This window comes from Polypterus senegalus, chromosome 1, assembly GCF_016835505.1.
Source record: "Polypterus senegalus isolate Bchr_013 chromosome 1, ASM1683550v1, whole genome shotgun sequence".
In the NCBI taxonomy this organism is placed as follows: Eukaryota; Metazoa; Chordata; class Cladistia; order Polypteriformes; family Polypteridae; genus Polypterus; species Polypterus senegalus.
In genome coordinates, this window is record NC_053154.1 from 76,825,333 (window position 1) to 76,837,593 (window position 12,261).

The 12,261-nt window shown below is 37.3% G+C and overlaps 1 protein-coding gene across 2 annotated transcripts in view; it reads left to right on the forward strand.

Moving 5' to 3' along the window:
• The window catches only part of LOC120527576 (insulin receptor-related protein-like), a 113,253-nt gene that overhangs the window by 59,295 nt on the left and 41,697 nt on the right, over positions 1 to 12,261 (forward strand). For both annotated transcript variants that reach the window (XM_039751148.1, XM_039751158.1), the window contains exons 8-9: positions 5,454 to 5,692; positions 6,027 to 6,194. In XM_039751148.1, the coding sequence (XP_039607082.1) occupies positions 5,454 to 5,692; positions 6,027 to 6,194 (407 nt within the window). The remainder of the gene's footprint in view (positions 1 to 5,453; positions 5,693 to 6,026; positions 6,195 to 12,261) is intronic.

The window sequence follows — 12,261 nt, forward strand, 5'->3', positions numbered from 1 at the left end:
ACCATTCTGACAAACTGAGATCGGCCACTGAGGTAACCTGTAATCCAGTTCACCGGCTGTGAATCCACTTCAATCCTCTACAGTTTGTCTTTTAGTAGTTATGGCTGTATGATGTTGAAGGCTCTAGAAAAGTCAAAGAACATGATCCTAACAACACAACACCCTTTGTCCAGAAGCAAGTGGGTCCGGTGGAGGAGGTAGAGAATGGCATCATCCACATCCACCTTATCTTGATAGGCAAACTGCAGGGGGATTAGTGAATGAGGAGACGAAGAGGTAGCTACTCCTGGATCTTTATGATATGGGATGTTAAGGCCACAGGCCTAAAGTCATTGAGTTTACCAGATTTCGCTTTTTTGGGAACTGGGATGAAACATGAAGTCTTCCACAGTTTGGGGATCCTCCCCAGTCACAGGCTCAGTTTGAAGATGTGCTGAAGGGATTCTGCCAGTTCAGCAGCACATGCCCTTGAAATCTTGAACACACCTTATCTGGGACTGCTGCTTTCCTATTACCCAGCCTCTTCGGTTTTCCTCTAACCTGGTCATCAGAGATGGGATGAGGAACAGGGGGAGGAGAAGCAGGGGTGCTGTTTGCACCTTCTGAAGTGCTGCTATGCTGGGAGGGAAGAGGGCTGCAAGATCTATGCTGACAACTCAGGGGAGGAATAGATGAGTAGCTGTGAGGAAGGGATTAGTGGCCGGTAAGTTTGTGGCAGGAGCAGGCAGTCAAACTGGAAGTAGAAGAGATTGAACTCATTTGCTTTCTCCACCTGGTCCTCTACTGTATAGCTGTTCCTTTGCTTATAGCCTGTGATGGTCTACATACCATCCCACACCTCCCTGATGTTATTTTGCTGCAACTTATATTCTGCCTTCTTCCTGTAGGACTCCTTAGCCTCTCTTAGTCTAACCTTAAGTTCCTTCTATACACTCCTCAGCTCTGCCTGGTCCTTGTTTTTGAAAGCTCTCTTCTTGTTAAGAAAACCCTTAACTTCACTGGTAATCCTGGGCTTATTTTTAGCAAAGCAATGTACAGTTTTAACAGGAACAACAGTGTCCATACAGAAGTTCAGATAGTCTGTCACACAGTTTGTAATCCCCTCAATATCCTATCCGTGTGGTTCCTACAGAACACTCCAATCAGTAGACTCAAAACAGTCTCTAAGGGCATTTTCAGTTTCAGGAGACCATTTCCTGAAGGATCGTGTGGTTGTGGGATGTTTTTGAACTATAGGTTTGTACTGATGCTGTAGGCAAACAAGATAATGGTCAGATTTACCCAAAGGGTGGAGGGGAATGGCTTGGTAAGTATCGCTCACATTTGCGTAAAGAAGGTCAATTGCCCTGTTCTTTCTGGTGGGACAATCAACATACTGACAGAAGGAATTCAGGTAGTCAAAGCCTGACGTAATACATTGCTATATTTTTCCCACTGTGTTCTTCAAAAAAGTAGTATGTCTGTAAACACAGAGTCTATAATTCAAAGTCACGGTCAATGAAGTGAATTGTAAGGATTATGTAGGACACTGTTGTCCTGCTTGACCAAAGGCTTGTCGTGCAAGCAAAAAATTCTATGTCTTTCAGTTCTTCTAGCACCTGTTTGCAACACTGCTTATACATCTTTGTAGTGGCGATTTGGGAAAAATGTGTACAGGATGGAATCTGGTATTGTTTATCAAGTTTGTTGATAAGGTACGCAAAACATTTTTTTGGACAGTATTTATCGGCACCGTGTCTTTACACAGGTAGTGGGTAATGGCCCATGTTATTTCTTTTTTACATCAGGACTTGAGCTCGTATGGTGAAGCACCTTCAAAACTTTTGGAAATCGATGGCTGCGTTAGTGATGGTTCAGATTTTGTCTTTTGCGAAAAGCACTTTTCATACTGCTCATTATGAATGTGTTTCAGATAGTGGAAGAGGTTTGTTATGTTTCCTCTCAAAGAAGCCACCTGATTTACAAAATACCCAAGTTTGTAAATTGTCTTCCTGTTTAAAAGCAAAGTACTGCCATGACAGATTTGCTAGTTCGTTTGAGCACCAAATCTTCTGCTTTTAAGCCGGTATTTTTGGTCTCAGCTATCCATGCTAGTTGCTGCCTTTAGCAATAAACAAGTTGACAGACAGTAAGCTGCTGTTTCTCCTATTACACATATGATGTAATTGTTTGCTATGAGTGTCGGCAGCACGAAAGAGTTTGAGGTTGCCAAACAGGACATAAATTATGAGGCGTCAGATAGGCCATAAATCATATATTTTTGTGTGCAATCTATTGGTTTACATATAAACATAAACCAATAGTGTTCACATGTTAACCAATAAATTATGCATAAAAATATAGATTTATGGACTGTTTGGCACCACATAAAAGAGACTCTGCTCTCACACTCTTAGTATGTAGTTGTTGCTTGCCTAATTTAATTGCAGCTTTGTTTATCACAGCTATATATTTGATGCAGTCATATGTTTACACAGAAATGCTATATACTAACTAACTATAAAAATTCAATTAATCGTTCGGCATTAGTACAAAACTAGAAATACTACTAGTTAAGCCTCATTCAAATCTATTTTGGCAGCTCTGTAATTTGCAACATAGCAGTCAAATCAAGTCTATTTTATCACTCTCATTCACATCGGAGAACAGCATTTATTTTTTTTAAATTCTACATTATTTCCAGAAAAAGACAAACAAAAAGTGCCATTGTGCATATTACTGTGTTTTCTCTACATGAAAACGGAGTACACAGAATGTCTCCTCTTGTTCTTATCTACAGTAGCAACCACTCTTTCCTGTTTCTTGATTTCTGCAGATAAGGGCAAAAATATCCACACTGCAAGCGCCATGGAGCTTCTTTAGGATTGTGATTGCCAGGATTACCGTCATAACTGATAAAATGTGAATTACAGTATACTACCAGAACAACTATAACATGCATCCTAATTAAACATCCACATGTGGAGAACTTTATTTAAACAACACCCAATGGGCAGACACATGTAGAAATAACATGGGAAAATGCTCGTAGACAGGGAGTAAGCACCTATATTTCATTCTCAATGGTTCAAATTTCACTAGTCATGATTTAATTTACAAATTTCTTCGCAAAGCAAAATTTAAAGTTTCACTGTGCATTCAACTTCTTCACAAATGAATAAAATAATCTGCCCATTCCAAAATATCCTCTATTTACTTGATGAAAACTGGGTTGGTGGATAAGGTGACAGATAGTACCAATTATACAGTGTTAAATAAAACATCACAGTCAGGTATTTACAACTAAATCTGGTATCAAGAATAAACAAATACATACTATAATGAATATCTTAGTGAATTGATAGAGAATATCTTACAATTAGATCAAATGCATATTTCTGTATCACCAATTCATTTTCTGTCTCATATGTCCTCCAGTAGAGGTGAGAGAGACTAGCAACAGGAATAAAACTTCACTTATGGATTGTTTTTACTTATGCAAAGGTCAAGTTCTCTACTATAATTTATGCTCGTATGACTTAACCATCTCCACAGATATTATGCTTTAACTTTGCGATTTTGTAAAGCTATCCAAAAGCACTGAGGATGCATATTTTTTGCCTTTATGGTGTAGCTATTTTTTCACCTCTGTATGCTAAGTAAATGCTAACTGACTTTATTTTCATGAGGCTATTGACATAATAATTGTATGGGATTTATATAGTTAATCATGGAGATGGCTTTTTAAAAAATAAACTATTATTTTTAAACTATAAATTACAGAGGAGCTAACTCATCAGAAAAATGATCTTAAATCAATAACTTTTTTTAGAGGATAGATAGATAGATAGATAGATAGATAGATAGATAGATAGATAGATAGATAGATAGATAGATAGATAGATAGATGAAAATGAATCAGTTAACAACCTATATTTAGAAAAAAGATTAATATATAACTGTCTTGAAAAGGATTAGTAAGAGTTAAAAAAATTGGGACATGGTAAGTAGCTCTGAAAAAATCACATTATTATATATTGTGTATGCCATTACATAGCCACTTGCAGTAGTAAGCACTACTGATTCAGTGTCATTGACCATCTGTTGTTCAGTTACTTGCAACTGTTACTTATGTCAAAATATATCTCTATATATATACAATCCAACGTCTTTCTGTCTGACTGTCTATCAGTATGTTTGTCCACTTTTCACAAGAGAACTACTTAACAAATTTAGATTGGGTTTTTCATATAAATTGCTTGAACACTCTGCTTGATTTTTCAAGTTCTCTCATTGTGTTATTTATCATAGTTCGCTTGCGGTACCGATTCATTTGTGCGAATCTGAGAGACACACATCGGGCTGAGGGGAGGGGGGTGGGGACTTCCCCACTCATGCACCAGCCTCGGGTCGTGTTCCATACCTCGGCTTAGCTAGTGAATGAGAAAACTATTTAATGGATTAAGATAGGGCTTTTTTCTAGAATTTGTGACTTCTCTCATTGTGCTAAGAATCATAGTTCGCTTGCAGGAGCGATATATTTGTGCTAATCCAAGACAGAGCCTGCGGGCCGAGGGGAGGGGGAAGCGTGACGTCAGGAGTAGGGAGCTGGGCAGGGCCCTCCTCACTGTCCTTTTTCATTAATATGCGGGCAGAGCCGTGGGGCACAGCTAGTATTTTTTATTTATATAACAAATTATCATAGCATAGCACTGTTACACCTGCTTAATTCAGTTAGGGATATGGAAGCTGCAGTCTGTTCTACTCAAACTGGTCACAAAGAAGGACACGCAAACCCACAATCTCAATGGAGCAAATTTAGAGTTATAACCTGTACATCTTTGTGGATATTGGAGGAAAACTGGAGAATATGGAAGAAAAACCAAGCAGGCAGAGGAAGAATGTGTAAACTTCACATAGGCTGTGACCAAGCACAGGATTCAAACCAAAGGCATGGGATTAGAGAAGCTGAAATGCTAAACACTATGCTATTATGTTGCTTACATCTGACATGATTTTTTCATTTGACACAATTTAATTTTTATTAATATTTACTACTTTTTTATTGTCATTGCTTTGTTTAGTAAATGAGTGTCTGCTATGTAATTGTACCCTGTAATGTACAGCATATTCTGCAGCAGTGGGATTGATGACAAAATCAGGTGAACTTGTGTTCATGTATTCTGTTTCTATTCCCAGTGGCAGTGGCAGACACAGCTGGTGCTTCAAGCAAACATTTACTCAATACTATCTCATACTCGGCGTTATATTGATGTATGAGCAATGAATACTTTTAAGCAACAAAGTAAATCAAACATTTCACTTTGATAAGACACATATTCAAGTTTAAAATGCATAAAATGAATAAATTACAGTATTTTTTTTTTTTGATAAGTTTAATTAATTGCATTTAACTGTGTATATACTGTATATATATATTTTTTTTTATTTTTTTTTGTTCTTCAAACTGGCAGACCATTTCAGAATGTGACAGAGTGGGTTGGTCAAGAAGCCTGTGGTTCTAACAGCTGGAACATGGTAGATGTTGACCTTCCATTGCACAAAGACCAAGATCCAGGAGTAGAGCTGACTAAACTAAAACCATGGACACAATACGCCATTTTTGTCCGCGCCATTACCCTCAGCACAGCTGATGAAGAAAACAATCATGGAGCTAAGAGCAATGTCATCTACATAAGAACACGTCCTGCTGGTAAGGTATAAAATTGATCAGAATAAGCTGTGATTATTGTAAAGTTCTCCTTTTTCCTCCCTGCTAGTCTGTAAGCAATTTTGAAATCTTTAAACGGTGATGTTCAAACATAATTTACTAATGGCAGTCATGTTATGTGTAAAGTTTGTTGGAAGTACCTAAAACTGTTTTAAGAATATTCAGAGTTCCATTTTTGCTCAACTGATTTGCCAGAAACTCCATTAAAATAAAAGTACTTAAGCATCAGGATTTTTAGAGCATGTTCTTTTCTATAGTACTCTGGTTGCAAAAGCCTTTTAAGTTAATGTTTTTGTTTTTTTCATTTTCTTGACAGCTCCAACAGTGCCTCTTAATGTGCTCTCAATGTCAAACAGTTCTACCCAGCTGGTAGTTCGCTGGAAACCACCGAATCATCGCAACGGTAACATTACCTATTACCTGGTACGCTGGCAGAGACAGGAAGAAGATGAAGAGCTATACATAAGTAACTACTGCAACAAAGGTGAGGAGTTCATTCAGCTTATTAAATCAGTCAAATGACACCGAAATTTTGCATTCTTACTTTTTTTTTTTTTAAATGGCAGGTATTTTATCTTATTTACACTAATGCAAGTACCTGGGCGTGTGCTGCATATTATCAACTGGAGTTTCTGTATTTAGAAAAATGATCTCTGTCTTGTAGTCTTTGTGCAACTATGTGATAAGGTTTATTATCTGTAAATTATTTAAATTACTCAGAAAGGTAAAAATAGAGATGCTATAAAAGTCTTGGCCAACTGGAATGTACCTGCTGCATTGTTTAAAAAAAGAAACATGCTATTGAAGAATACCAATGAATAGCCTCTGGGCATTTATGAAGAAGTGTAGTAGATATTCATGTTTACTGCAAACCAAAACTATGTACCTGTCAGTGTACAGTGTAAACCATCACCTTTATACTTGCACCAATATATTTGAGAAAGAAAAAATAAAAGTTTGAGCATTATACATTTGACAAGAATTTCCCACATATTAAACAGATGATTGAAGGACTAAAAGTCCATTGTATCAGAAAATCTATTATAGAAATTTTATTTAATTTTTCCCCTGTCCTCATCTACAGAACTGCAGACTTTAAGTAATGCATAACATAATTTTAAACCTGTTTTTTAGAGACACATGTGTCCAAAACTCTTTGGATTGAATGTCACGTTCATTAAAACATTCTGTGTATTTTGTCCAATGATTATTTCAAAAAGTATACATTTATAAAAGCGAATATTCATTTTTTTTTACAAAGGTCTCTCATTTGGGCTGGGCAACAAAGAAGTTTTGGTTCCTACCTGCTACTGTTCAAGTTTATCTTTCTTGATTTGATTTCTCTTTTCACTTCTATTATTAAAAAATATGAAAGGAGACAATTCAGTTCATCAAGCCCTTTTGTTTAGCTAATAGAGGAAGAGAGGAGGAGGTTGGGAGTATGATACAGCACTGATACAGCGTTTTGCCACATCCACCACACACCAAACCACCTCAGGATCCCAAATTAGGACCCAAGTGCAGCCATGAAATAGATGACACCTCAGCACCACACTAGGTCAAATGGAATGGAACAGTGTGAAGGTTTCTTACAATGACTGGAGTTCCAATCCTGTCACCAACCCCCAAGTTTTCCCTGCAAGTTGGAGGACCAGCGTGCAGGGCTGGATGCAGGTTAACATCATACCCAGGATGGAACAATTGCAATTGCTCAAGGGCCCAATGGAATGGAATCACTTGTGACATTTAAAGGATCTGATTCGATTCAGATCCCTAGCTCAGAGCTAGCACTCCACCCCTAAGCTATTTCAATATCTCATCCAGATTCTTGTCAAATTTACTACTCAACCACATGTCCTAGTAGTTTGTTTCAGAGTCCCACAATTCTTTGCATAAAGAAATGCTTCCTGGCTTCAGTCTTAAATTCTCTTCCACTAGTGTCCTTGAGCATGTGATTCACCCATAAGCTGAAATAATGTTGCTGGAGGTACTTAATCAAAGCCTTTGAGGATATTAAATATCTGAATTAAGTCCCCACACAGTGCTCAAGGCTAAACAGATTTAACTGTCTGAGTCTATCAGAGGGACATGTCCTGAAATCATGGGATGTATTTGGTTGCTGTCCTCTGTACAGCTTCAAGTGCTGCTATGTCTTTTTTATACTGTGTTAACCAGAACTGCATACAATACTCCAGAGATATTTACATTTACAGCTGACACCTTTATCCAAAGCGAGTTACAACATTTATAATACAGTTGGTTACATTTGTTTTGTTTTTCCAATTGAAGCACAGTGGGGTCAAGTGACTTACTCAGGGTTACATAATATCAGTGGTGGGATCTGAACCCACAATCTCAGGGTTTGAAGTCCATAACCTTAAACAATGTTCCACACTGCCTGTCTGATGTGTTCTTAGTAATGCATTATATAGTTTAAAACGTCCCTTGGTTTAAATTCGAACAAATCACCAGGGGCCTCATGTATAAACGGTGCGTATACACAGAAATGTTGCCTAAGAACGTTTCCACGTTGAAATTGCAATGTATAAAACCTAAACTTGGAGTAAAGTCATGCACATTTCCACGGTACCTCATTCCCTGTCGTACACAAGTTCTCCACTCGGTTTTGCAGACTGGCAGCACCCAGTGTCAAAGCAGTGCTACTGTTCCTGTGTGGTTAACTTTTCTTTCTTAGATCCACATTCATGACACGGCTTTATAAATACACTGAAACTAACTTCATATTGTTTATTAGTGTAATGCATCTGATTGTAATTAACCTGTAACAATATAATGGTCCAGGGAATATTTCAATGTCAATGACATCCATCCATCCATCCATTTTCCAACCCGCTGAACCTGAACACAAGGGGGCCATGTCCCCCTTGGTTTTACATTTGGTACGAGGGACAACCAGAGACAACTGACCAGAAGATCTAAGCACTCTGGATGGCTGGTGTAAAATACACAATTCAGATAAATAGGCAGGAGAGAGCCCATGTAAAGATTTAAAAACTAGCAACAAGATTTTAAAATCAATTCAAAAACTGACAGGCAGCCAGTGTAAAGAAGCTAAAATAGGAGAAACATACTTTCTTGCCTCAACCAGAAAGCGAGCGGCAGCATTTTGGACCAGCTGTAACCTGTGTATCAGAGATTTGTTAATCCCAGAATATAGCGAGTTGCAGTAATCGAAGCGAGAAAAAATAAAAGCATGAGTAGCATTCACAAGATCTTTAGAAGATAAAAAAGGCCTTATCTTACCTAATAGACAAAGTCTATTACGAAGAATTTTAGCCAGAAATGGCAGTTGGGAAATTGGACGAAAATTGGTTAAAACTCCAGGATCTAATTCTGCCTTTTTTAGATGGGGACGGACTGCAGCATGTTTAAAAAATGTGGGCACAACCTCGGAACTAATAGAATTATTTATAATCGTTAGTAAGGATGGGCCCAAAACATCAAAGGCTTCCACTAAGAGACGTGGTGGAACAATATCGAGGGGGCTGGAAGCTGGTTTAAGGGTGTTAATAGTTCTTTTTAGCAGTGAAAGTTAGACTTGATCAAAGGATTCTAAGACAATGTCATGATTAACAGTAGAAAGTTTATATTCAGTTTGAACAATGCCACGGCGGATAGTATCAATTTTAATGACAAAGAATGATAGAACCTGCTCACATGAATGAACACTGCTATTTAATCCCATCACAGAATGAGGGTGAATGGCCGTATTAATGGAATTAAATAAGACGCTAGGATTCTTTGAATGATGGGATACTAAATCGGCTACTAAATCCATATTACTTTCACTGCACCACTTGGAGTGTTTTTATCACTGTATCTGAGTGGGGAATCACAGCAGCAGCTGATCGGAAAGAGAATTATCGGTATACAGCATCAAGCACACGCTGCCTCAGCCATGGCAAAACGTTTCAAAGCCTTACCTGTACAGACCTCGCGGTTCAGAAACAGTTTCATCCCAAGAACTTTAAACGCAATTAATCAAGTGCTCCTTGTTTGTACTTATAAGTACATTTACCCCACTGTAAACTTGCACTACAGTTATAATATTGCACAACCTGCGCCACTTTATAAAGCACATATTTACATATGATGACGATATCATTTTTAAGATGAAATGCAGCAAAATATGCTGATTATACAGATAAAACTTTAACTTCATTTAAATAATCTGTATTGTTAATAATTAAACATGTGAGGCCACGGTGGCACAGCGCTAGCTAGTTCACATATTGCTCCTGCCTCGCGCTGTATATTTGCTGAGGCTGGCGCGACACTGGAAGGATAGACAGATAGAATAATTAAACGCGTACTACTAAGATATTTCAATGTTCCTTGAAAGTTTTAAAGAATCGTCGTTGTAAGCTTACAGATGGCTTAACGTCTGTTACAGAGCTGATTGTGTGGTGGTTGGGTATTTGGAGAAAGAAAAGTAAGGACAGGAATTGGAGGTTAGTACATTTGAAAGAGACAGTACTGCTTAAATAAATTATTTCATCGAAGGTCGCGCATGGCACAGCAGCACCATGTGTGAGACATGAACAATCACTGCGCCATCATGTTCCCATGTTAAACAACATGCTTTCATTCCAATCATCATGAAAATAATATCACGTATACATCTCAGTATTTTAATTATTCAGAGAGCTGTTATATCACTGATTTAATGGATTCTGTGTCCTGTTGGAGAAAGAGAAAGAACAGAAGCACGTAGTGATTCACACACATACAGCACATAGAAGATCAAATACAAAACAAAGCATTTAACATGCTACTTTAGTTATGATGGGATTTGAGAAATTAGTAAATTAAACGATTTTAAGATGAAGTTTATGATGTTCTACTTTAATGACAAAATAAACTACGTGATTAAAGTGGAAATTTTGAGATTAAAGTTGACATTTCGTGTTTTTTTCCCACTTTGTGCCTATTTTTTTTGTCTGTACCCAAATAAGCTATCATATGACACTGAGACGGTGGGCTACAACTCGCCTTTTCACGGCGACTTTGATATGTGACTTCTTTTTTATTTCAGGCACTGTGCGACTTTGTGAACTTGAGCTTTCAAGTTTCTCCAACATACTATGTCACTCAATTAACTTCCTTTTTGTTGATTATACCACTGTTTAAATCAACAAATAGTATGTTTTTCCTTTGCATCCACTTGGTATTCGCTGAGATTCTTATGTTTCCCCCTGTGCTTTTCCCATTGTCTTTTCACAGAACGCTGAGCTTAAGGGCTATTTATATTGATTTGCATATTCAAAGAGGCGTAATTCTGGGAGGAATTGGGGCGGGACAGCAGGCACGTGTGTTACTTTTCACGCTGACCGGGATTTATGTAGCGGAAGAACATGGAAGTTGGAGTACGCACAGATTCCTGCATCTGGATTTTTCTGTGCGTAAGCACATTTTGGCTTTTGTGCTTACGTCATGTTATAGTACGAATTCTACGCATAGCGTTATGCATGAGGCCCCAGGACTAGATAATATTTAATATTTATTGAATGTTATGTAAACCACATTTTTGAAATTCTCTGACTTAAACTTCAAAGCCTTACAATATTTACATACAGTACTTCTGACATATGACCTATGTCCATATATTCAATTTCTATTTGCCTTTTCATTATTTCTCCGAGTAATAATTTCTCTTTTTTTGCACTAATGTGATTTTTGCTTTCTTTATTTTGACACTGTGGTTTTTTCTGCTTTCATATTCTGTATCTTGCTTGGCATGTGTTTCGCACCTACGTTTTTTTTTGAGTCTTTTGAATTCCAGTTTTCATTATCTCTAACCAGCTCTGCATGTGTTTGGCCCCCTTGTTTTTTAACCTCTTTATGAAGTTTTACTTTGTTTTCTACTCTGTCTTTTATTTATGACCTCGCTTTGTCCTGATTTTTTTTCAATGACACCTGATCCGTAGTGATTATTTTCTCTTTCTTGAGTAATAATTTCAGTTTGTTTGCGCCACTGTGATCTTTACTTTCTTTTTTTTATAGTTTCTAATTTTCCTACTTTCATATTCTTTAACTTTCTCCACATGTGAATCACACCTTTTTTTTTTTTGAGCCTTTCGAATTCCACTGCTTTCATAATCCCTAATCTGCTCAGCATGTGTATAGCACCAATGTTTATGAACGTCTTTATGAAGTTCTACTTTGTCTTTTACTCTGCCTTTTAATTCTGAGCCCAATTGGACGTGCTTTTTTTCAATTCCACTTGTACCTCCTTGTAGTGAGGTTTAATTTAACTGAGTTATCTAAGGTAAAACTAGTGTCTTTTCAGCCAATAAACCAAACAATTATATCAGCAATAAAGGATTAAACTGTTATCAACAATCTAGCCAATCACTAAAAAAAATTCAGACTATCTTAAAAATACACATCTATAGATCTACAAACACATATAAGCATTAAAGCAACTGTTTTTTGCTCTTAAAAAGTTGCTTTTTAAATGAGGTCATTATTGCATCATGTACTGAGTACAGTGAAATTCCTACTTGAATTTGTTAATCAGCATGCAACAC